The sequence below is a fragment of the Bactrocera neohumeralis genome, chromosome 3, assembly GCF_024586455.1.
Source record: "Bactrocera neohumeralis isolate Rockhampton chromosome 3, APGP_CSIRO_Bneo_wtdbg2-racon-allhic-juicebox.fasta_v2, whole genome shotgun sequence".
Lineage (NCBI taxonomy): Eukaryota > Metazoa > Arthropoda > Insecta > Diptera > Tephritidae > Bactrocera > Bactrocera neohumeralis.
Genome location: NC_065920.1, coordinates 65,269,386 through 65,296,447, shown reverse-complemented (window position 1 = coordinate 65,296,447; position 27,062 = coordinate 65,269,386). Strand labels below are relative to the sequence as shown.

Below are 27,062 nucleotides of genomic sequence, written 5' to 3'. Positions count from 1 at the left end.
ATACGAAAACACTCGATCCATAAACACTCGAGCTCTGATTTCATCCAACCGTGTTATTTATGTAGCTTGGATAACACTTCTGTTGAAAATTCTGCTACAAGCGTTCAGTGATCGCAGTGATCAAAGTGTTCGGCGTTCGGTAGTATTTGCTGTTAACGTTTTCCTGTTGTGTTGTTGTGAAACAAGTTTTGCATAAATATTTTCATAACGTTTGGTGATCGGAAAATCATGATCTGTCGCCAGTATTTATTTATTTACATTATTTTGAAGATCGATCGATTTCAAAAGAGATTTTGTGGTGTGAAAAATAAACTTTCACGTTTTTTTCAAATTAACAGAGAGCTTAAATGAGACCCAAATTATGGAAATTAGGTTAACGAAACAGTCTTTAATAAGTGATTAAATGATTTTTTGGAAATACCAAATCAAAAGCCAAATAACGGGTGATCCCGTTAGATGTTTTTTTCTCAATAGCCTTATTTTGACAGACCACGCATGAGTCGTGTCAAGCTGTCATGTTATTTTTGTTCACGGCTGAACCTGAAAAACCTCGGTTAGGTGTGGTTTGTGGTCCGCTGGAATCATCGGTACACCTTTCCTTAAAAAATGATGCCGGTGAGAACGTAACCCTCAGTAGCGACCGCTATCCCGACTAACCGACTATTAGATGCCTGAAATTGAAGCTCGTGAGCTCGGCGACATTTGCTTTCAACAAGACGGCGCCACTTACCACACACCGCATCAATCAATGAATTTATTAAAAGAACTATTCAGTGAGCATTTCGATTAGCCACCAAGATCGTGTGATACCACACCGTTAGACCTTTTCCTGTGAGGATATGTAAAGTCTAAAGCCTATGCGGACAACCCTCTTCGGTTCAGGGATTGGAGCAAAACATCACGCATGTCATTCGCCAGTTATCAGTCGAAATGCTCGAACGAGTCATAGAAAATTGGATTAAAGGGATGGACCATCTGAGACGTAGCCGCGGCCAACATTTGAAATACGTAATCTTCAAAAAATAAATGCCAAAGAATGTTCTTTCGAATGATAATAAACATTTTCAATTAAAATTGAAGTTTCTGTGTTTTTTCTTTAAAAAAATAGCGCACCTCGAAATGGATGACCCTTTAGAACTGCTACAACTTGAGGTACAATATGAGATATCTATAGTTTAACGATACTGTCAAAGGGTTAAAGATTTTTTTATGTGCAGTGAACGAGAGCAAGGCAAAGTACCTGGAAGCAGACAAAAAGTCTTTGTTCCTGAAAACTACGTTAGCGTTGGCGGATATAAGTTCGAAAAGTGCAGCACTTGGTCTATCTCGAAATCAGCACAAATACCATGGAAAATCTAAGCCTGGAGAATAAATCTTGCCAACTGGTGCTACTTTGGGATCGTTAGACAATTAAAGGGCAAAATCCTCTCTCGACGAACACAAAATATCGTTCTAGTCTCTTAAAGTCCTATTATACGGTAGAGATCCTTGGAAGATGACGTGCACTTGATTTATTCAAGAGAACTGTTCTCCGCAAAATCTTTGGAGCCTTCCACGTGAGCACCAATGAAGACGGTACCACGAACTGTAGCTCTACGGCGACCTAGATATACACATAATTAAATGCATAAAAATCCAATAAATGAAGGGAAAGACCCTGTTGTACCCATGAGTGTACAAAAGAAGCAAAGGCGGCCACTCATCCAATGGAAGCACCAAATACATAGACACTTGTCTGCACTTTGAATGCACAACTGGCGTGTTCTCGGCTCAAACCGACCCAATTTTATAGTTCTAAAGGCGAAAAAAAAACATTTTTCAGCCTCTAAGTTTAAAAAGCTGTCTTTCAGAGGAAGGAAAAAAATTATTAAAATTTAATCATCCAAACTGGCTTCATTTGGGTTTGCTAGCAGATTCTTAGGAAGCGTATTTTCTAAACTTTGGATACAATCGATACTCGTACAGCTTCCTTAAGCTAACAATTAATAAGGAATTTAAAAATACCTTATATTTCGATCTCGACATTTGTGGGATTGTATGGGCGATCTTTTCGGTTCAGTCAGTTATGACTTTGAAATCCTTGTGGATTTAGCTATGGAAAAATGGTATTCATCTGAGATATAACCCCGACTCGGGAGTTTTAAAAGAGTTAAGTTCAGCAATCATGGTCAGAAATGAAACCTAACCTACTCCCGAGTCTTGAGTAGGGATCAGGTTAGGTTTAGCGCATTAAAGTTCCGCACTCCGACTTCCGGAGGGATGGGGGTTCCTCCTACTATACAAAAATAAAAATATACCATCCATATTACTAAGGTAAAGAGTAATTGCTTGCCTCTATAAAATAGATTAAAAGCCTGCGGACAAAGATCTAAAGCTTGCATATTGTCGAGTGCTTCTCTTTCTCAATATCGTAGTGATTTTTAGTGCAGGGCGAATCAATAAAAAAAATCCCTAGAATATTACAACCTTGCATCCACCTCTTTTAATGACAATAACATCGATAAAATTAATCTACAGAGATAGCAGAGGACTTTAAGATCTCTTATGGCTCAACTCGGCACATTTTTGTTAATGTTTTGAGTATGAAACCTCTCCATGCTAGCTCTTACCTAGACTTCGGAATCTTTTGCAAAAACAGCGTCATAAAGGTCGCAAAAGAGATGCTTGGCAGAGTAACTGAGAACCTTACATTCATCTAACGCATCATTTCTGGTTACGAGACATTGGTTTATGACCTTGGAACTGTACAACAATCTAACGAATATCGCGATTCAAAAATAAACCGAAACATGAAGGCACTGAAGGTCACTCCAGCCGAAGCTTATAACAAGTGAAAATTGGATTAAGCGTTGGCATGCTTGTATTCGCTCAAAAGTAGCCTATTTTGAAGGCGCTAATAAATATTTATATTAAAATAAGTAAAATGTTAATTTTTTGTTTTCAGTCAAATTTTATCTAACGACAATACAGTGCTTTAAATGTCCCTAAACTTTGCAATAACATTGAACTTGGAGTCTTCATTATATTTGGCGCCAGCTTCCATACCATTTTAGTTATTTATAATCTTTCTTTTATACTTAAAGTCAAATATTACCTAATTTTCAGCCTTACATCTAGTAACCACTGGTGCAGAAACATCTGTCAACGTCTGCAACTGTACATAAGTATGTATATGTACGAGTATATTTGTGACCGGTTTTATACAATTCTTAATCCGTAATTTTAGTAACTCACACACTTTCATTGTGATGATAGCGAAATTTCTATTTTAATTTCGCAATAAATCTCGCAAATTTGCATGAATCTACATAAATACGCGACATTTCAGCGTTGGTGAGCAAAAGCTCTAGTCAAACCGAAAGCATACGGTAAAATCAACAAAAATTACAACAACATTATTTGCAATTAATTACCGAAGGCTTGCGAGCGAAAGATTCTCGCGCATTCGACACTACAACTTTTCAGCGTCGATTTATGTGATTTATTCCACTTCAAGCCAGTATCCCACCGACAGCTGACCAACCAACATGTACAATCAATTGCCAATCCAAATACAAAATACACTACGTAATACTATATTAGTAGACTAGTACAGTGATGGCTACAGAAGTAGAGACAGTAAATAATATCGAGTTCATCTAATTTGGTTGTTTCTAGAGATTGACTCTAATGAATTCGGAACAGATCCCTGGCATAAAGTTAGCTCCATTGAAGTTAGAGGTGTAATTTTGTAATTTCGAATTTTCGAAATTCCTAATATTTCTAATTATTTCTTCAATTTATTTCATATATTCATATCCTTTTCCATGGAGTTTTTTTTTATATTTATGAACTCTAAGACTTTAAATCATGCATCGTCTATGAAGACTCTCCATATAGGCTTAGAAATATCAGTATTTCAACGATAGAGCGGATTGCTGTCGACCCGTGACCTAATTTCCATGCTTTATTCGTCTTCCTTACGTCTATCACAGACTCATCAAAATACAAATCTTTGATATACATATCTCCATAAACTCAGACTCAGAAACGTCAGTATTTCACCTCGAGACAACTGTTTGCTGTCGATCCATGCCCTAATTTCACAAATCAATTCGACTTCGTTACGTTAAAGTTCAGATCTTTTTATTTGGAAGTATTGTATATTGTTGACTAAGTGATAACCAGGAGACTTCGTTAAGTTATTGTTCTCCAAGCGTCATCAAAAGCTCAGATCTTTTTATCAGGAAGTAATTCAAATGTATATTGTCGACTAAGTGGTGACCAGGAGAGCTAATGTTGCGACATTTGTTTAAAACTGTTCAACGCTCAAAATAGAACAGTGTTTTCAAAGGTCCAACACAGGGTTTCGACAATTTTGCTGGCAACTGGTCACTTTTAGAACAGAACAGAAAATATCATATATATGTGACCTGGTCTACGAAAAGGGGATTTAGGTGTCAAAAAAAAGGAGAACAATTAATGAGATAACGAGAAACTGACGATTATTTTTAACAGCTTTTCCCAGAAAACTTGTTTTCGCACGTTAGCCCCCTTTTTGTAGACCAGGTCACATATATTGGAAATAATCCAGTTCGTACGTTGCGAAAAGAGCTTGACCAGGAAATCAATCTTGTTCTGTAAATTGTTCCTAAGCTGAAGTCTTATGCAAACTTATAGACTTTTTTCGTAAAGTTCGCACTGTACTTATAATTATGAACCAATTAGTCACAACCCGATTAACTGGGATTTCAATGTTCTTGACCTTACGTCTATTTATTCCAATACATGAATTAAAGACCATTCAAAGTTTTCATAGTGTATCGTTAATATTTACCCCATTTCGTTCTCTTAACCCTTGGAAGGGTCCATGAAGAGCTGAAATTTTACCCAATCTGAGCATAAACCATGGAAGCTACATGCTTTTTGGTACTCAGAGTCAGACAGTCAGGAGGATAATGAACAGAAAAACTTTCCAAAAGCTTCCGGAGTCGTCAATGTCTCTCAATAGATACAACCGAAAAATGATTATTCATCGAAAAATTAGTTATAAGGAATTCTTTAAAATTCATTGTAATTTTTATGCCCCAGAAAATTTATTTTATGATCGCATTACAGGTCAGACTTTGCCCCTTCTGACTACCATTTGTTACAATCCATGCAAAACGCCCTCCAATTGGCTTGATTCATTCTTGGCCGCCAAATCAGCGCAATTCCTTTGAAATGGAATCTAAAATTGCCAGAATAATGGGAAAATGTTACAGTTTTAGATGGAAAATACCTCGAATAATGCCATTGTACAAGATTTTCATAAATATTTATAATAAATAATAATTTATATTTAATTCTCCATATCTTATGTTGTCGTTTAACAAAACTTTAGAGAGTAACAAATCGAACAAACAACGGGCAAAATCAAATACAGTTATCAAGGGATATCCTTGAATAGAGTTGTCTACACACTTTTTCGGAATCATTGAATACATTTCCTTTTGCTTTCGCATGTAAATTTTGGCACAAGAGCGCTTCAGTCTCATTTAATTATCGCTGTGACCGTTCCTACTGCTTTGCCCACCACTGTGCGCACCCACAAATGTGTTTGGTATTTCAACCAAAGAAGTAAATTTACAAAAATAAGATTAATATTCATGCGTTTGTGGCAAAATGCGTCGCCTAATCATTTGGAGAGTTCAACAAGGCACAATTTTTGGCAAAATAAAAAATTTAAATATTGTACAATAATCTTCAGCTCATAAATTACAGCCAAATTGGTTTTGCAAAAATCTTGCATAACATTTATGATAACTTAATTGTCAAACGATAAATATAGATGTACCAAAAAATATATATAGATATGTATGTATATATGTATGTAGCCGCTAGCGATTAGCCAGTCACCACACGCTGAATATTAATGACAACTCCTTCGATTTCGAACATTAACTATCTCAAATTGCGCATAAATTATCGCTAATAAAATGGAAATTTCAAGGCGACCGTGAAATGACATCAAATAAATAACTTTTATTATCTGCGAAATTTAGTGGAGAGAGATTCTCTGCCTAATCCGATGCTGATTTGAAGTTCCAATTTGAAGTAGAAATTTTAAATTTGCCACTTCAGTTGCGATTTGGTGCATATTTATGATATAAAAACAAGAAAAAACGTTAACTTCGGCTGCACCCTTCACAGGTGCATTTCTTTTAGTAACTATGTGTTCAGTTTGTATGGAAGCTATATGCTATAGTAATCCGATCTGAACAACTTTTTCGGAGATTACATTGTTGCCTTAGAAAATAATCTATACCAAATTTGGTGAAGATACATTGTCAAATGTGAAAGTTTTCCATACAAGAACTTGATTCTGATCGTTCAGTTTATATGGCAGCTATATGTTATAGTGGTCCAATATCGGCCGTTCCGACAAATAAGCAGCTTCTTGAAAAGAAAATGACGTTTGCAAAATTTCAAAACGATATCTTAAAAACTGAGGGACTAGTTCGTATATATACAGACGGACGGACGGACGGACGGACAGACAGACAGATGGACATGGTTAAATCGACTCAGCTCAACATACTGATCATTTATATATATACTTTATAGGGTCTCCGACGCTTCTTTCTGGGTGTTACAAACATCGTGACAAACTTAATATACCCTGTTCAGGGTATAATTAAGATATATGTATGTATATAGGGTGGCAACATTGATAGCACAAAAATGTGTTCTTTTTGCGGCCTGCAAATTTATGTTAAACATAGTACATAATTGGTGATCCAAGTAGAGGTACTTTTTTCAATAATCTTTTTTTGACAAATCGCGCGTGAGTCGTGTCAAGCTGTCATGTTATTTTTGTTCAGTATTGTTTGGCATTTCATCGTGGAAAGACTAACGCCTGAACAACGTTTAAACATCCTTCAACTTTATTACGAAAATTCGCGTTCCCTAAAGAATGCGTTTCGTTCAACTTATGATCAACATAATCGGCCTACTGAGCCTACTATTCGCAACACCATCACCCTTCTTGAGAACCAGCATTCATTATTGGATAATATTCGACCGAATAGACCACGTGCAGCACGCAATAAGAAAAGATAGCAGCCATAGCTAAAAATGAACACGGTGACCGGAGCAACTCGGACTGACCGTATGGAACAACTTGGCGCATTTTACGTTGATATCTTAAATTGAAAGCGCACAAAATAGAGCTTGTGCAAGAACTGAAGCCGCTCGACCTTCCCAAGCGACATCTCTTCGCTCTATGGACTCTTGAAAAGCTCCAAGAAGCACAATGGATATGTAAACAAGCAAATATTCACCATTTCGGACGAAGAGCAACCTGAAGAGATTCAAGAGCTGCCTTTTCATCCAAAAAAAAACCTTTTGGTGTGGTGTGCGGACCGGTGGAATCGTCGGTTCATATACGACAGCGAAGCAACAAACAAGACTTTAACCCCGGTTCGCATATCGGCCAAAAATGTCTTGGAAAGCAGAGCAGCAGTGGAGAGTGTCGCCAGAACCAAGCGACTTCACTTCTACTGGGTGCCAGATCACAACGAGAGCAATGATATAGTGGACAAGATTGCCAAGTGTGATGCACGGCTGCCACTCGAAAACGTAATCAGATCAACATTGGAGATACGACGATTTGGATTGGCAGAGAAAACACGATGGAATTATCTAACAGGGTACAAAGTGCAAAAGTTATGCGTAGACGATAGATCGGAAATATACAAAATTCCTACTGGCACTCAAGAGCAAGGCATCAGAGAAATAACGGAGCATCTCTTGTGTATTTTGCATACTGGCAATTTTACGCTTTCAACATTTGGGGCCCCACGGTGTGAGATCCTGATTACTGCAACCAGAGTTTGTTAAAATTCTCGTCCAGCGCAGGCAACCCAAAGTATGAGTACTCCTCTTGGACTTCGTGACGGAACTCCATCTGGTATCGCGTGTGTTTTTATTTATAATTAGTAAAAATAAGCATTAAAAAGTAACTATATAGCACCTGATCAAATTTGATCCGGACTGACATAAATCTCTATTTTAGCCCTCAAAATAGCCTCCTAAGCCAATATAAGCATATCAGTGCTTTATCCAATTTTAAATACACTTGTTATAAGCCTCGGCTGACACACTGCATACCTGAAAAAGTATAGTCGAGCCATAAGAGGTGTGGAGTTTCAAATTTGATCAGATGATAATATCTTAAAAAAGATATTCCTAAATCAATTTTTTATATTTTATTTAATTTTATTTGCTTATACTTTTTTGTTTAAATACATATTCCTAAATATATTTTTTCCGTAATAAAAATATTTAAAATTATTAAAAAAGTCAACCAACTCAAATAAGCATAATAGCAGTTTCTATTTTAGCGCCTAAAAGTATGCAACGAAATTTTACGCGATAAACACAATCATCGAATACGCAACACATTTGAAATCGAAAACGAGATGCAATGTGGATGGCATTTTGCTAATCCACACAAGCAAAAACAACAAAAAAAAAATATAAGGTAAACCCAGCAGAGAAAAATAATTGTTTTAAAAATGTTACCCTATGTATTATCTAATTTTAAGTATGAAACCAATAACTGCTCCCCACAACTTGATGAAATGCTCGAATAATGCTGAAAAACTGATTGAGGTTTAACTACAAGTCTGATGGCGGAATATATCTCACAAAGCACCACCAATGAAATTGACCAGCGGGAACGTTCCTAGAATCTCATTTAAGTATGAATACATTTTCACCGACCTTCTAAATTCAAGAAAAGTTATAGAATCCGATACCTTCCTTAGAGAAGAAATTCGGTGTAAACTGAAGAGGAGTTTAACAGTTGGTAAATTAAGTGCGAAAACACAGGCTTTAAGGCTTTGTGATACATTTTCCATTCCTCTTTTCGTTACTCAATTTCGCATAAAGAAATGCGAACTCAACTAGTTAAACCCACCACGCTTGAAACTACTTAAAAATTCTAACAACAACCGATTTTCAAATTCTTCATGCCAGTTTTTTGTCACGAAGTTAAGAAACTTAATTAAATACCCCTTTAACTTAAAAACGAATCAAAAATACGTTCAATACTTATTGAAGTCACACAATTTCTTTAATATAAAACGCCGTCAATTGAAACCATTATTTTCATCTGTTCTTAGTGTTGTTGCTTTAGGACAGTAAACATTAACCAAATAATTTTGAGGAACACCGTCTTGTTGACAGTCTTTGACCAGATAAAAATTCGGGTCCATTGCGGTTACGTAGACCCGACTGTCGTGGGAACTATTTTCATCTTTCGTAGTTTATTGTTGAGGTTTTCTGAGGAACTGGATCTCTATTTTTATCATATTGAGCCCTCATGCCATCTAGGCAATATAGGAAAAATAGAACGGTATCACACAGCTACATTTCAAAAGATGTACAGACCGATGATTCCACTAGACCAAAAACCACACCAAAATGTCAGTTTAAGTGAATGTAACGGTTGTTCTTGAATAATTTGTGAATTTTCTCGTACTAGAAGTTTTGTTTGTTTACCGCATCACTCGAATGAAAGTGAGCCCATCGGAGATGACTTTCTACAAAAAAAATTTCAAGTTATTCCAAGATAAAATCAGCAAATATACGACGTTTACGATGGTCCAATGGTTTCTGTTCTTAAGCGAAATTTTAGACGGATGTAAACTCAAACCCTTTCACAAAATCCGCCAGGTTACGGTTTGAGACTGTCCAAATTCTTGAGAACGTCTTGGAATTGACTGCGGTCTTCAGTAACATTTGCCTCACCGGCAGCAATATTTTCATTACTTCGACCAGTTTTCTGTCTTATTTGCACTTGAACATTATGTAAAGCAAATGTACATTGGAATTATTAAAAATGTCCAAAATGACAGTTAAAATTCATATTATCCCTATTGGAAACCCCGGTACATTAGAGTAGATAAAAAAAACGAAAGTTTTTCTCACTTCGCACTCTGAACAATTGTTTGATAAACACCTCTAAAGAAAAGCGCTCCAAGTATGAGCACTTAATTGTAGCGAGAAGGACCTCTGCCTAATGGTTTTCTACTTTTTTCTTATTATCAGATAAAAAAATTATATCTTGCTTCCAACTACTTGAAAATAATTTTCGTTTTATGCCAGCATCGAGTAAATCGACGACATCAAACAATGCGACGACCAGACTTCCGTTCTCACGACAGTCGGATCTACGTAACCGGAACGGACGCGGATTTTTTATTCCAGTCAAGGACTGTTAACATTTTCCCTCTCAGTGAATGGCGTACTTGGAGTCAAACCACCACCCATTGCAGACGAAGAGCTCGAGTTGCCGCGAGAAACGAGAGTGGCCCTTGCGCAGCTTCGTTCTGGATACTGTAGCAGGTTAAACTCCTACTTATCCCGAATAGACCCTGGTATATCTAATGTATATCCAGCGTGCAATGAGTCTTCGCATGACACTGCCCACCTCTTTGCATGTCCTGCTAGCCCTTCTCCATCTGACACCTTTCCCCCTTTGGTCCGACTCCGTTGAAACAGCACGTTTCTTGGGCCTGCCGTTGGATAACGTCGACGACGACTTATCTAATCCTTACCATACTAACGGGGATGCTAGCCCTTCTCCATCTGACACCTTTCCCCCTTTGGTCCGACGTTACAACAACAACAACATCTGGGGAGAATTCACGAAATCGCCAAGGGGACCTATTTACATATATGAATTCACGAAATCCCCAATCAGGAATATCAATTCGACAGCATTTTGCCCAAAACAACAACGTAGTAGAAGTATAACAACAAAAATAATTACTCGAACATATAGAAAAGGCAAACTAAATCTTTCCTCTTTTTTGTGAAAAATTAGTTTACCAGCCATCTACTGCGGTGCTAAAAAGCGTTTTGTTAAATAAATTATTTGCGCCAATGCGTTTTTTTTTTCAGTTTATGTGTTTTTTTTTTTAATTTTAAAATATTTATTTTTTTTCCTGTGTGTTTTTGTTTGTGTCATTATAACATAATTTTTGTTTGCTTTGCGGCGTAATTTTTTTTGTTTTTTTGTTTTTGTGTAATATTATTAATAATAATAGTTATTATTATATTAGTAAAAAAACTCGTTTTAATAATGCTTTTTCCAGATCAATTTTACGATGTAATTATTTATATATATACTATATATATATTGATTTTTAAGTAATAAAAATAAACAAAATCTACTTAGTTGCTCGAATCTGTAATAATATATATATAGATATACATATATGTATATATATATTTGAGTGTGTATGTATATATAAGTGTAAAAAATCGATGTACACACTTACATATGTTTAGTATATTTTACAATTTTTTATTATAATTTTACGGAACGCTTAATTTAATTAAATTAAATTTCTTGGTAATTAAATTTTGTTTTTGTTTTTGTATTTTTTTTTTTTTGATTTTTTATGTAGATATATAAAATAATTACTCAAGCAGGATGCGGTGATATACATTTATGGTACATCTCAGAAAGGCCTAAAGCTGTTGTTGCTTTGAAGCGACGAAAAAGAGAGAGCAGAGTACCACCAAAAATCGCACATACACACACACACACATATGTGTATATATGCGTGTATGCGCGCTATTTATATTATGTACATATGTATTTTATAATTTTTTTGTTGGTTTTTGTAATAAAAATTAATCTCAATTTGTAAGTGCGCATAAATTGCTACACGGCCTCGCAAGGGCTTGAAATTTTTACAATTTTTTTTTTTTGTTTTCTTTTTTAGTATAAATATATGTATTTATATTTAATATTAGTTAGTTTTTTCGCAATTTTCATAAGTTTACTGCTATACATACCTAAAAAGTGAGAAAAAAGTGTAGGTGTATGTGTGTTTGTGTGTGTGTGTGCGAGTGTGTATGAGAGAAAAAAGACTACCTAAATTGTTCTTGCAATAGCGAATACTTAAAAATTTTTGATTATCAAGTTTTAAATTTAATGCTTATAATTTTTCTTTTGTTTTTTTGCTTTTTTAAAGACTTCCTATGCCTAAGGTGAAGTCCGGCCTACGCTACTTTTTGGATTTCTTTTCTTTTTTGTATTTTTTTTTTTTGAATTCAGTAAAATTCAGCTTTAATGAATTTGAATACAAAGTAGATCACGCTTTATATATTTATAAAAAATATACAAATTTTTAATATCAATTTTAATTTTTTTTTTAATTTCGATTTTCCTTTGAGAACGCAATTTTAAATGCCCTACAACTAACTTTATATAAATTCCTTTCAAATTCTAAATTTGAACCGTTAAAATACCAATTTTATTTTCAAATATACATTTTTTGCAACAGAAAAGCGTTTTAATCAATTTTTGTTTTTGTAATTGAGAAATTTTTAATTTAGAGAAATTAGGCGACAAAGCAGCTTTTATGAAATTTGAGTTGCACATAATTTATGTATGTATATATTTTTTTGAAGAATTTTTAAATAATTTTTGAATAATTTTTATATTTCTTAATTTTTATTTATTTTTTATTTTTCCATTTTAAGCCAACTTTAAAGCATTTTTTATTATTTTTAAATCACACGTTTCACTGAGTTGCAAAATCAAGTATTTGTGTAGAAAACTTAGTTTTGTGTGTCTGTGTTAGTGCCTATGCCTCTACACCTAAAAGTATGCCTAACTCATGTTTCTTATATACTGTTAATAGCAAAATTGAAAACAAATCTATGCTGCACACACGTGTTGCGGCTCGGCTCGGATTTAGATATACATACATATGCGTTACATCATTTGTTATATAACAATATTAAAAAAAAAAATATTAAAAAAAAAATATTAAAAAAAAAATATTTTAAAAAAATATTAAAAAAAAAAAAAAAAAATATAAAAAAAAAAAAAAAAAAAATATTAAAAAAAAAAAAAAAAAAAAAAAATTAAAAAAAAAATTTTTAAAAAAATATATAAAAAAATATTTAAAAAAAAAATATTAAAAAAAAAATATTAAAAAAAAATTTAAAAAAAATTAAAAAAAAAAATATTAAAAAAAAAATAAAAAAATAAAAAAAAAAAAAAAAAATATTAAAAAAAATATATTAAAAAAATATTAATAAAAAATAATTTAAAAATTAATTTAAAAAATAAAAAAAAAAAAAATAAAAACAAATTAGAAAAATTACGAAAAATAAAATTTAACAACAAAGAAACAAAAAGATGAAAATAAATTTCAAAAATTAATAAAAAAAAGCTAAAAAATAATTTGAAAAAATTAATCAAAAAATCAAACAAATCATATAAAACTAAATAAAATATTAAAATAAAGCTTTGAAATAATAAAAATAAAAGGTTAATAATTAAAAAAAATAATTACATAATTAAAAAAATTTTTATAATTAAAAGCAATCTTAATTTAAAAATATACAAAAAAAGTTTTAAACAAAAAATTAAATGAAAAAGCAAAAAAATTAAAAAAAAAAATTGAAAAAAGAAATGAAAAAAATCATATAAAACAATTTAAAAATTAAAAATAAAAAACTTTTAAATAATAAAAAAAAAATGTGAAAAACAGAAAAAAAAAAATTTAAATAATTTAAAAATTAATTAATAATTTAAATAATTAAAAAAACATTAAATAATTACAAAAAAAAAAATAAAAAAAATAAAAAAAAAATAACAAAAACATAAAAAATCATAAAAAACAAATTTAAATAATTAAAAAACAAATTAAATAATTAAAAAAAAATTAAATTATTAAAAAAATTAAATAATTAAAAAATTATTAAGACAAAAAATTTAAATAATTAAAAAATAATCTTAATTAAAAAATTGTACAACATTTAAAAAAAGTTTGAAATAAAAAAAGGAAAAAAATGCAAATATGTATATTAAAAAAAAATAAAATAATATTAAATAAAAAAAATTTAAAAAAATTAGAAAAATTTAAATAATAAATTGTAAATACTAAGCTGCTCTACGCTACTCTACCTATAGTTAAACACGACAAATACAGCAACAAAAAAAGTAGAAATATTACAATATTACATAGAAACATACATATATACACATTAGGGTGCGCATATATACATATGTACATATTTGCATCGTTCAACGATCTATGTTAAGTTACAAAAATCTTCACAATAAATTCGCGTATTTCTTGAGCGTCTCTCGCAAGAGTTATATATTAGTAAGTAAATGAGCGCAACAAACGAAAAATGAAAAACGGGAGAGTAAGAGTAGAAGTAGAGAGTATGAAAACAGGCAACTTGTAGTCTACAGCACGAAGTTGCGACTTGTGGGCGTGGCCGTTATGCATATACATATACAGTTGTATATATATACCTGCCGCTATGCTACATAAAATACATAGATATATGTACATAAATACATACATGTTGATATATGTATGTATATGTACTTGAAAGCGTTGTTGTTGCTACGATTGGTTGCGTAGCGTGTATTATTTATAAAAATATATGCAAATCTGCGCTAATACTGATAAAACAGCTCAAACATAAACATCGATTAACGACTTAAGTGTTGCAGATAATACATTTGCTCTTTGTGTTCGTTAATATAATTATTATTTCAATTTTTTGTTTTTGTTAAATATACATATGTATAGTATATACATATATAATTTATATACATACCTATATGTATATATATAATTTATAATTTTTTGGTGTGCTACCGTGAAAAAAGTAATTAAGTAATTGTAATAAATATGTGGACAAAATTACAAGCCTTAAAATGTACGTAAGTATTTGTTAAGTTATATATATATTTTAATATGTTGTTAATGTTAGACATTACTCTCATATTATAATTTTTTGTGTTTTTTTTTAAATATTTTTTCATCATTTTTTCTGTTTTTGCTTTTGCAACATAATGTTTGCCTGTGTATGTACATATGTACGTTTTAAAAAGTTTTTGAACTTTGAGTAATAAGACCTTTCTGTGATTGTCCATTAATATATGCGAATAAAACACCCTGTATGTGAAATTTATATTGCTTTGTTTTTGTTTTTAATAAGATTAATAAGTTCGATATTATAGATTAAATGTAAGTAATTATCACATGATTCGCATATAGGCAAGAGATTTTAAAGTGAGTGTGTGTATTAACTATTTTTTTTTTGCTTTTACTTTTGTTTTTGTTTATGCTTTGCTTTGCTTTCTTCTTTGCTTGGTTTTGCTTTGTTCAGATTCAATTCTTTCGCTTTGTTTAATATGTACAATTCTTCTTATTTTTATATATATGTATATATATTTTTTGTTGTTGTTGTTTTTTGTATATTTAAAACAAGCATTTCTATTATTTATGTAATTGGGTAGTAATAAACATTGTCATTGTGGTTCAAAAAATACTGAAGCTTCGTTTTTTTGTTTGTTTTTAACTTTTAATTATACAATAAATTATTAACTTATAAAATTGTATGTATTAAGTATATATGCCCTTGGTTAAATTAATTAATTAATTAATGTTAAAACATCGCTTTACCTACCACTCTATATAAACATTGTTTCATTTCTGTTTTGGTATTCGTTTCTTTCTATTCTTACTTTTGCGCTGTAATTACCCTCCTTTTGCTGCTGCTTCTACGTTTTCTTCTCATATATTTCTTTAATTTTATTAAATAATTTGTTTGTGGTTTTTTTTTTAATATTTTTCTGCTTGCGCGGCACTCATAGTCTACTTGCTAAACATTCGCATTGAATTTTTTTGTTTTTGTTTTTATTTTAATAATTTTTTGTAACTTCTTTTTTACTTTTTTTGTAATTTTTATTTCGTTATTTTGATTTGATTTCTCTGATTTGGCGTTTTATGTTAACTTAGTATTATTTTCACTGGAGACAAGATTAAGAGGTACTAAAAAATCATCCATCTGATTGAATTCCCCTTTAATCGTACCTTGTTGCAGTTTCTTTTTCTTTAGCAAACCATCTTTGATGATATTCGCCCGCTCCTCATCTATGTGTCGCTTGTACTTCTGCAAATATTTAATATAATTGCTTGTAATTTTCGATTTTATTTACGTTTTTGTTAATATTTAATTAAAATTATTATATTTATTTATTGTTTGTAATATTATAGTGAAATTTTGTTATTGAGGAAGCGTGCGGAATTGTGCATGAATTGAGGTTATGTTGGGTAAGCTGTTCAGTTGTGTTAATAATGATTTAAAAATGTTAGATTTAACGGAGAAACAGAAAAGAGTAGGTAAATAAACAAAAACAAAGAGGAGCACATCAAATTTATTGATAGTAAAAAAATAAATTAAATAAAAAAAAGTTTTCCATACAAAGACTTCATTTCGACAGATCAATTTGTAAGGCAGCTATATGTTATAGTGAACCGATCTGTACAATATGTTCGTAGTTTGTAGCATTGACTTGGATAATTATCCATGCGAAATTTTGTAAAGATATCTTTTCAAATAAAAAAGTTTTCCATATAACGTTTGGTTTGTATGGCAGCTATGTATACGTTTTAGAGGTCCAATAACAGCGATGCCGACAAATTAGCAGCTGCGTGGGGTGAAAAGGACAAGTGCACAATTTCAGATCGATATCTCAAAAGCGGAGGGACTAGTTCGCGTATATATAGACACAGAGTTGTAGTCAAAAAATAATTTTTAATGCGTTCGATAATAATAAAATTTAAAAGGATTTTTAATCAAAATTTATTTTAAAAAATAATAAATTTTGATGAAAAATCACATATTACCCATAATTTTCTTTACGTAAACAATAAATTGTTCAAAAATTTGCAAATTTCGCAATTCGAAAACTAAAAATCACATGAAAAAGGTCACAAATAATGTATTATTCTGCATAATTGTTGTACATTTACATATTTATCTACACTACGCTATCAAAATAAAATAATTTCATGCATTTCTGCTTACACAAGCGTATCCGCTTGAGCAATATATTCGACCACATACTATATATACACTTGTACATATGTATACATAGTACATTCATACTAAGCACACACATATCTACTTAAATCAATAATCGTGAATGGGTATTGTTTAATGTATTTGAGTATGAGCAAGAAAAATATTAATATTTAACTTTGCAAATTGTTGTGCAAATAATGACTGGATAAGATTAAGCTGTTAGCAGTTCAAGATTTGTTAGGTTTCTTTCTGTGGATTGTAAGTGTGAAAAGTAAAAAGTGGGAGTTTGCTGATTAGTAATTTAAAATTAATAAACAAATGATACTGAAATCAACTGAATTTACAAGAAAATTATAAAAATATGTAAATTGTATATAAATCACAATATGTATATGAAACAAAAAAAAACTGTGGGGTGAGTTATTGAAGTCATAAGCATGCACTTACCGCAAAGGAAAAACCAGATGGCTCTGGACTTTCAACTGTTAAGAACACATTTTGTTTGAGTTCAACGCCTGGGCCACTCGTACCGCAAATGGGCATTTTGCATAAGACTTCGGAAGGCGAACCTGCGCGTTTATTTTCTAGAAAAAGTAAATTATTAGTAATTTTGGTGAAAAGATATTTTATAAAAGTATTATTAAATATATGTATGTATGTATATAATATAATAAAATACAGTATTAATACATTTCTAATAAAAAAAAGTTTAGCAAAAATTTCGGCGAAAACTGTTAGCATTGGAAGTAAATTTTAAAGGTAATAAATTTTTTTTGAATACTTCTATTTAATTTTATTTTTTAATTTTTAAATATTTTTTTATATAATTTTATTCTTTTTAATATTTTTATTTTTATTAATAATTTAATTTTATTTTTTTTTGTTTTAATTTTTTAATTATTATTCTTTTTTTTGTTTTTCATTATACATTTTTATTTTACTTTTTATTATTTGTTTTGTTTATTTTTATTATTTTATTTTTTTATTATTTGTTTTGTTTATTTTTATTATTTAATTTTTTTACATTATTTTATTTAAAGTTTGATAAAAATAATATTTCTTTGTTTTTTAATAAAAAAAACAAAGTACAAATTTTTTATTTTAATTTTTCCCTAATTCAATTTTTTTTATTTTTAATCTGTTATTTTTTAATTATTATTTTTTGATTTGTTTTTTCCGTAATTCTATTTAGTTAATTAATATTTTTTTATTATTTTTTATTTGAGTTTTTTAATTGCTTTATTTTATTTCGGTATTATTATTTTTGGACTTGTAAAAATGATATTTTATTTAAAAAATATTCCATAAAAATTACAATCTTTGTCAATTGTATAAAAAAAAACCAGTTAAAATTTTTAATTTTTATTTTTCTCTAATTTAATTTTTTCATTTTTTCTAATCTTATTTTTTATCTAATTTATTTGTTTTATATTTCGTTTTTTTATTTTTATATTTAAGTATTTTTTTTTATTTGTTATTTATTATTTTTTGGCGGGTAAAATTAATATTTTATTTAAAAAATATTCCGTAAAAATTGCAATCTTTGTATATTTTTTAATAAAAAAACACAACACGTAAACATTTTGTAATAATATTTTAATTTTTTTCTTTTATTTTTTTTCTTTAAATTATTTATTTTTTCTTTACTTTATTTATTTTTATTATTAAACTATTTTTTTCGTTATTTATGTATTTTTCCTTTTTTATTTTTTATTTTTTTATTTTTATTTTTTTATTTTTTATTGTCTTTGAAAATTTTATTTTAGTTGAATTTAAAAAAATATTTTTCAGCCTTAAATTTCAACCATTAAACCTGCTTGTTTACAAAACTTAATACACTCACACACATTTAATAATATACTGTAATTTCAATAATATTATGTACACAAACTTACTCTTCTTCAACTTTTCACACTCCTTCGGACGTCTCCGTCGTGTGTGTATCGTATCACGTCGCATTGAATGCGGCCTATTTACACCGTGCAATTTAAAGTAGAGCCCACACGCATTACACACCATTTCACCACGAATGCTACGTCTCCAAATAGTCGTGGTGAGTGTGCCACAATTGGAGCAGGACATATCCTTTGGATTGCTTATAATACCGGCTGGGCTAGCATTAGCATTCTTGTTGTTCTAACGTGCAGAAAAATAAACGATTTGTTTATAAATTATTTACGTGCAAATTAAAAGTCAAACGCATTGCAACGTACCTTCTTATCCTGCATGGAGGCAGCAGCAGCTGCTGCAGCTGCGGCCGCTACTGCGACTTGATTATGTGTACTGGCATTAATCTCGAGATTTTGGGCATTAACAGCCATAACATTAGGCAGTTGTTCAATTGTATCATTTTTCGTCGGGCATGTTTGTTTTCGTCGGCATAATTTATTTATATTATCATTCTGCAAAGACGAAAAATTAATGTTGCAGTTTGTATGAAATAAATCTAATGACTGGGGATTTGCCTTTAGTAATGCCATCGGTTCCTCAGGTACATTCTCAGCCGATAAAGCAGCAGGCGGCGCAGGGAATACAAGCGATTGATGTATCATATGTCGGAGCAGCTGATTGTTTTCGTTGTTTGCTGTAATAGAAAGCACCGATTACTGGATTGTAATGAAATATTAAAATGTATTTTCTAATAATTTATATTAAAAACAAGAAAAAACGTAAGCTTCGACCACACCGAAGTTTGGTATTCTAAACAGGTGCACTTCTTTTAACATTGTTCTGATTCTGAACGTACAGTTTGTAAGACAGCTATGTATATGCTTTAGTGATTTTTGTCTACTCACCAGCTGATCGGGCAAGCGCCTGCCACAATTGTGTAGTCGCAACATCTGTTGCTTGCTCCTCCGACGTTATACTATCCGGCGTTTTGCGTTCATTCAACATGGAACCCATATCCATTTCCAAACGATTCGAATCGGAACTCTCATCGGAGTCTGTGTATGGAGTTGTATTTTCCTTTTTAATAGGTATTGATAATTGGGTACTACTACAAGGTCTACTTCTAATTTCAATTCCTCCTTTAATAATACTTGTTGTTTCTAATTCTAAATTTACAGGTTGTATGTGTTTTTGTTGTTGTTGTTGTTGTTGTGGTGGTGGTGGTGGCTGATGCTGTTGTTTTTGTTGATGTTGCTGTTGTAATTCGAGTATTGTAGGACGAGTGTAATGTAATAATTGAGATACAGTTGTTGTTGTAGTTGTTGGTTGTGTATTTGAGAATTCATGTTTCGCTTTTTTAATTGATAAGTCTATTTCCTTTCCATCTTGTTGTGTTGCTGTAACCGTTGCTGTCACAGTTGATGCTGTAGTTGTTGTTGTCTTTTCATTTGATGGACGTTCATTTTTTATCACAGAATTTTTAATACTTTCATCTGTTGTTTGCATTGAAGGTAGATTTGGAGACTGACGATTCGAGCATGGTGGTGATATGATCACTTTTTTACTAATATCCATAAGCACTGCCGCCGTTTCGAGTTTTTGTTGTAGATTACGAATATTCTCAATATTCGGTAGATTTTCATTTTTCAAATTTATTAAACTATTTGCAATTGTATTTGGCGAAATAAGACCATCATAACTTAACGGTGTATTATTATTCGTATAATACTCTGTGGTCGCACGATTTTCTAATAACATTTCATCCGTTGTTGCCTGACTCCCCGGTACACTTGTTTTCGTTTCACCTGCTGATCTGGCGGCTTGTTGTAACGGCGGTGGTGGAGGCGGCAGGGGCGGCGCTAATGGTGGTGATAACGCACGTAATTTTTTTCTCAATATGGGCGGAGTTTTTGAAGAACAAGATGCAACATTAAAAATATCTTCATTTTCATTTATATTCGATTTATGCAACGCTTTAGTGGTTACTGCAGGAGTGTGTGTGCCAGCTTCAGCATAATTATCGGCAGTAGCAATTATAGGATTATAATTAGCAAAAAAATTTTTTGAGGATTTACTTAATTCGGTTAAAGCCCTTGCTGCCATACGCTCTGAAGAAGACTTGCCGCAAGGAGGCGATTTTGAGTGACCGGAAAAACTAGTATCGGCTTCGGCAGAATTCTGTAAAAGAGAGGTGAAAGTTAACACACATGAATAAAAACCACAAAATGTGTTGCATTTGCAATTAACGTAATAAAAATTTCAATTTTCTCTTTTTATCAAACACCGTAATAATTAAGGTTATTTTGTTCCACAAAGGAAAATTGCCCAGAGGAAGAGCATTTCGTTTGCAACAGTTAATTATTTTTTTTTAAACTTACATGTTTCGAAAACTTCGTTAATTCCTTTAATGTAAAATCTGCTTTTTGAGCCATCAATCGAAAGTTCCAAAATGCATTCAATTGTGTTCTGCAGTTGTTACAAATAATGGCGGGCAAGCCATCACCTGGTGAAATCTACAAAATATAAAATAATTTAGTATATATGAATATATCTAAACAAATTTTTTTAAATAAAATTTTGTTTAGTTATTTCGTTTTTAACTTCACATATATAAAAGAAAATACAGCTATATTGTTATCACACAAAGTCGTGCAAAAATTTGGCAACACTACTGTTGACACAGGCTTAATATCGATATTTGCACAACACGATAACACACAACAACATTTATTTACTAACAAAAGGAGATTCACTGCACGTGCTGTGCTGCACAACTGATATCGCCTGATAATTTCACCGTATGTTGATATGCGTCTGATAACTCCTGTCGCAGGCTCACATGCACATGCTACATAACATAACACGATTTCCGTTCGCAGTAAATATACACATAACACAATTTTATATATACATATTATATACTTATAAAGTCGATAAACAGTCAAGTTATAAAATAGATTTTCTGAACAAATAAAAACTTTGGTTACGCAGTAAAACGTGCAAGTAAACCGATTTTTGCATCTTGTAAATACAAATTAGCCGGCAACCCTATCAGTTTAATTATTGTCAGTGGTGTCGTAATCGGATCTCCTACTTATTACGTACCTTTATAGAGAGACAGCTGAGTATTTGAATGGTAATATGTGGTGATGAATCATCATGGTTTTCCTTCTTGAACACCTCCTCTCCCAGAGATATGCCATCATTGCTTTTGCCTTCTTCGTTATCATTGGATAATGTAATCTTGCGTTTCACATGTGTGGCATTTTCTGCTTGTATATGTGGATTAGTTGTTGAAAAGCCCCCCACCTCGTTTATTTCCAATGATTTAGACATCAATTGACTGATTCCATATGTAGAAGTCTCAGTTGTAGCAATGGAAGAAGGCACAATCGGCACAAATGTACTTAGATTATTATCTGGTATCTCTTCCTCACTCTTAAAAACTGGTACAGGGGATAGAGATAGGTTATCAGAGCTACAATCATTTTTTGTGCTGCAGCTACTTTGTGGCCTTCCGAAATGAAGTGATTGGATTTGTCGATGATGTTTATGATGGTGAAACTCTTGGTTGGGGGTATTTTCCGTGATTTCTTTTGCTTCATTTTCAGAGCCAAACGAATCATTCGTTTTCGTCGTCGCTGTAGCTGTAGCTGCTGCTGATGATGATGAATTAAATATTTGCAGCACCTCAACGTCATGCTCTTTGACCAAAGTAAGGCATAAACGACAAACTTGAAAGAACTTAGGTGGTACATTACACATAGTTATTGGATTATATGAAATTAATGTTTCACACAATTTAAGCACTTCACAATCTTAAAACAATATACAATGTTATAAATTAATTAATAATATATATATAAAAAAACAGAACGCCCTTTTTAACGCATCCGAACAGATTCACAATAAAATCTAATAATATGAAGGCGCTATACTAGTATGTTCAGCCAGAACAAGACATTTTGAGACATTTCTCTCACACACAAGAAAATCCAGAGTTTCCGTTACACAAAAATAATTCAACGCATTGCATGCAAACACCAACACATAAAAATCGTGATAAAATCTAAACGTGTACACAAATATATGTAATCATCACATTCACATTCAGTTCAGTTCAATCTACATATCTTCGCATATAAAACACAACTGGTATATATGCTTTTGTTTTGTGTTTATTGAACGAGTTGACCGAATATCCGCTTTTTTGTTTTGTTGCGAGCGCTAACGCATCTGCATCATATCAAACGTTGTTGCCAACAATTACCAACTAGCGCGTTTCAACAGCAAATCTCTTATCGTCCTTATCACATCTACTAACACTCTATTTACTATTATTAACGGGTATATATGCCCTGAATTTTAATGTTTGGATAGGTAAAAAACACTTTTGAACACTTGTATACATCGATTTTTCTACATTATCAAAAGAAACTATAGTTTTTTGCTTATTTGAGGCAGACCAAATCAATCACCATGATTACAAGGCAACGAACAACACCAATCATGTATAGTATTGCCATGTGCTGGCGTTATTGCGCAAGAACCCTGCCAGCATAGAGAGGCCAACTTTATAGTTGCGCTATTTTTAACTTGCAACCGTTTTTGGTTCACCCACACCCTGTTATATTGCCTTGTATATCAGTTTTGCACAAAAATATTTATTGTTTTTAAACACTATTAAGTAGAAATATGTTATATGTTATTTAGTATAATATTATATTAAATTTTAAGCGTCATGGTTTGTAGTTTCAGCTGCGTCTTGTTATTTTGTTAAATAAATGGGGAATGGCTCCCTGTTCTGTTTCGCTCAAGCTATTTGCCAATTGAAAAAGTATGCCAACTTCAAAAGTATTTTTGGCGCGTTTTAGCAACATTATACTTGCGGAATTTGCCGCATTTTGCAGTCTTATTGGTTCCTGTAAATTGTCTAAAATAATTTGTTTAAAATGAAATCACCAAAATTATATGTAATTAAAAGAGGTAAGTTTAACTTTATGATTATTTTAATGGTTATTTTGTTAAAAATGTGGGCAGGTATTGCAAATTTAATTTCTAAGAAAATGTGCATCATGCCTATGGTTACTTTGTCTAAGAAGAGCTTTAAATTATCCTATACTTTATGGAATGATAGATTTAACAGTTTTACATAAATATACATATAGTAATTATTATTTTATTTTTTAACAAAATCTTATAATATATGTACACATAAGTATGTAAATTCAAGTTGTGAAATAGGTGCTTTGTGTATGACATGTCTGGACATGTACGATGTAAGTATAGAACATGATTTTATATATGTATGTATGTATATACATACATATGTAGCTCTTTATGTATTGCATTTTAACAGTTAGGGTAATTAGCCGGCAATAGCTTAATTGCTATTTGCAAAACTTATAACTTTAATTTCTAAAAAATTGTAGAATTTAATTAGTCATTAATTTTCTACAGATGGGCGTAAAGAAGATATACACTTCGATAAAATCACTTCTCGTGTTCAAAAGCTCTGCTATGGCCTCAATATGGATTTCGTGGATCCGGTAAATAAAATTGACATGTATTATACATATCCACACATATGTTATATTTTCAAACAACGGTACATAGAAAGAGCTAACAACCTTTTAATTACTCCTAAAAGGTGGCCATCACGTTAAAGGTTATAAATGGCTTGTATTGTGGGGTCACCACCCAAGAGCTTGATAACTTGGCTGCTGAAATAGCGGCAAGTCTTACAACACAACATGCCGACTATGCAACGTTGGCTGCTCGCATAGCTATATCAAATTTGCATAAAGAAACTAAAAAAGTATTTTCCGGTAAGTGTTTTCACAAATTGTTTTTCATAAAGTTGAATAAAGCTTAAAAAACTCAACTATGGTTGCATGAATAACGTAAATATTCACATTTTCCTAATTAGATGTTATAAGTGCGCTCTATTTCCACGTGAGCGACGAAACGGGAAAACCAACTCCTATAATATCGGACTTTCATTATAATGTTGTAAAGCAGCATGCTGATCGCTTGAACTCTGCCATCATTTATGACCGCGATTTTGGTTATAATTATTTTGGTTTTAAAACGCTTGAACGTTCCTATTTGCTAAAATTGAACGGCAAAATTGTTGAGCGACCACAGCATATGTTAATGCGTGTTGCCATCGGTATACATGGCGAAGACATCGATGCAGCAATCGAAACTTACAACTTGCTTTCCGAACGTTATTTTACACATGCTTCTCCAACGCTATTCGCTGCTGCCACTAAGCAGCCGCAATTGTCATCATGCTTTCTACTGACCATGGTGGACGATTCCATCGATGGTATTTTCACATCTGCACATCAATGTGCATTGATTTCCAAATCTGCTGGCGGTATTGGTCTGAACGTACATTGCATACGTGCAAAAGGCACTGCAATTGCAGGTACAAATGGCACATCAAATGGTTTGGTGCCTATGTTGCGAGTGTTCAATAATGTAGCACGCTATGTGGATCAAGGTGGCGGTAAACGACCAGGTGCATTTGCCATCTACCTGGAACCATGGCATGCTGATATTTTCGAATTTTTGGATTTGAAGAAAAACACTGGTAAAGAAGAGCATCGCGCCAGAGATTTGTTCTATGCCTTGTGGATTCCTGATCTATTTATGAAACGTGTAGAAGCCGATGAAGACTGGTCGCTAATGTGTCCACACAAGTGTCCCGGTTTACATGAAGTATGGGGTGAAGAGTTCGAAAAGTTATATCTGAAATATGAACAGGAAGGACGTGCCAATAAGAAAATAAAAGCACAAAGTCTTTGGTTTAGCATTATTGAATCGCAAGTGGAGACCGGCACACCATACATGTTGTATAAAGATGCTTGTAATCGAAAGAGTAATCAACAGAATGTTGGCACAATTAAGTGTAGTAATTTATGTACCGAAATTGTGGAATATTCGTCACCCGATGAGGTAGCTGTGTGCAACTTGGCTTCGATCGCCTTGAATATGTTTGTCACACCCGAGAAAACGTATGACTTTAAGCGCCTCAAAGAAGTCACAAAGACCGTTACACGTAATCTGAATAAAATCATAGACATTAATCATTATCCCTTGCCGGAGGCAAGGAAATCGAATTTCAGACATCGTCCCATTGGTATTGGCATACAAGGTTTTGCCGACGCTTTAATTCTAATGCGTTATCCATACGAAAGTGAAGAAGCATTCCGTTTGAATCAGCAAATATTCGAAACTATTTACTATGGCGCCTTGGAAGCCAGTTGCGAATTAGCTGAAAACTATGGCACCTATGAAACGTATAAAGGTTCACCCGTTAGTAAGGGTATTCTACAGTATGACATGTGGGATAAAACACCAACTGATCTTTGGAATTGGACCGAATTGAAGGAAAAAATAAAGCAACATGGTGTCCGCAACTCTTTGCTGCTTGCGCCCATGCCAACTGCTTCAACAGCACAAATTATGGGCAACAATGAGTCATTTGAACCGTACACTTCCAATATTTATACACGTCGTGTGCTTTCGGGTGAATTTCAAGTTGTAAATCATCACTTGTTACGCGATCTAACCGAGTTGGGTTTGTGGGATGATGATATGAAAAATAATATTATAACCAGTCGCGGCTCCATACAAAATATTGAATCCATACCACAGCACATACGCGATCTATACAAAACTGTTTGGGAGATTTCCGTGAAAACCTCGATCAAAATGGCTGCAGATCGTGGTGCATTCATCGATCAGAGTCAGTCGTTCAACATACACGTGGCTGAGCCCAACTATGGTAAGCTTACTTCTATACATTTCTACGGCTGGAAGGCAGGTCTCAAGACTGGCATGTATTATTTGCGTACGAAACCAGCTGCAAATGCTATACAATTTACTGTGGATAAAGGCCGCAAGGAGACGAATGGTGAAATTAAAGCTCAGCCTCCGATAGATGAAACTGGTTCACCAAATCGCAGTCAAAATCTGGCGGATATGGTTTGCTCACTGGAAAATAAAGATGCCTGTATGTCGTGCGGTTCATAAATTATTTTTCTTATGATTATAAAATAATATTATGTTTGTATTGAAATGAAATGTTTTAAAAGTTTCGAAATAAAAATTTAGTGTTAAGTGTAAGTTATTAAATAGCAGTTGTTTGCTTTGTTGTTTACAGAAATTTTAGTAAATACAGCCTTATTTGTAATCTGTAGTCATAAGCAACAAACGCCATATTTTTAAGACAAAAATAATTTAAATTTTCGATAGTGTCCCTTTCAAACAAATCATGAAAA

At 32.1% G+C, this 27,062-nt stretch overlaps 2 protein-coding genes across 3 annotated transcripts; one reads left to right on the top strand and one right to left on the bottom strand.

Annotated features, from left to right (window-relative positions):
• Window positions 1–14,973: 14,973 nt before the first annotated feature.
• Window positions 14,974–23,267, bottom strand: LOC126753548 (uncharacterized). Of its 2 annotated transcripts, none has more exons than XM_050465068.1 (9): window positions 23,238–23,267; window positions 21,877–22,515; window positions 21,150–21,284; window positions 19,677–20,949; window positions 19,347–19,465; window positions 19,095–19,283; window positions 18,777–19,017; window positions 17,329–17,465; window positions 14,974–15,966 (listed from the first exon to the last, which is right to left on the bottom strand). In XM_050465068.1, the coding sequence occupies exons 1-9, from the start codon at window positions 23,250–23,252 to the stop codon at window positions 15,799–15,801; spliced, it is 2,916 nt and encodes a 971-aa protein (XP_050321025.1). In that variant the 5' UTR covers window positions 23,253–23,267; the 3' UTR covers window positions 14,974–15,798. The 2 variants fall into 2 exon arrangements, with proteins under 2 accessions (XP_050321025.1, XP_050321024.1); XM_050465067.1 differs by having other exon boundaries at window positions 21,877–22,589; window positions 23,042–23,263.
• Window positions 23,268–23,615: 348 nt separating this feature from the next.
• On the top strand, window positions 23,616–26,916 carry LOC126753549 (ribonucleoside-diphosphate reductase large subunit). Its single transcript, XM_050465069.1, has 4 exons — window positions 23,616–23,757; window positions 24,232–24,320; window positions 24,422–24,599; window positions 24,701–26,916. Exons 1-4 carry the CDS (start codon window positions 23,724–23,726, stop codon window positions 26,812–26,814), a joined length of 2,415 nt encoding a protein of 804 aa, XP_050321026.1. The 5' UTR covers window positions 23,616–23,723; the 3' UTR covers window positions 26,815–26,916.
• The last annotated feature ends 146 nt before the right edge of the window (window positions 26,917–27,062 follow it).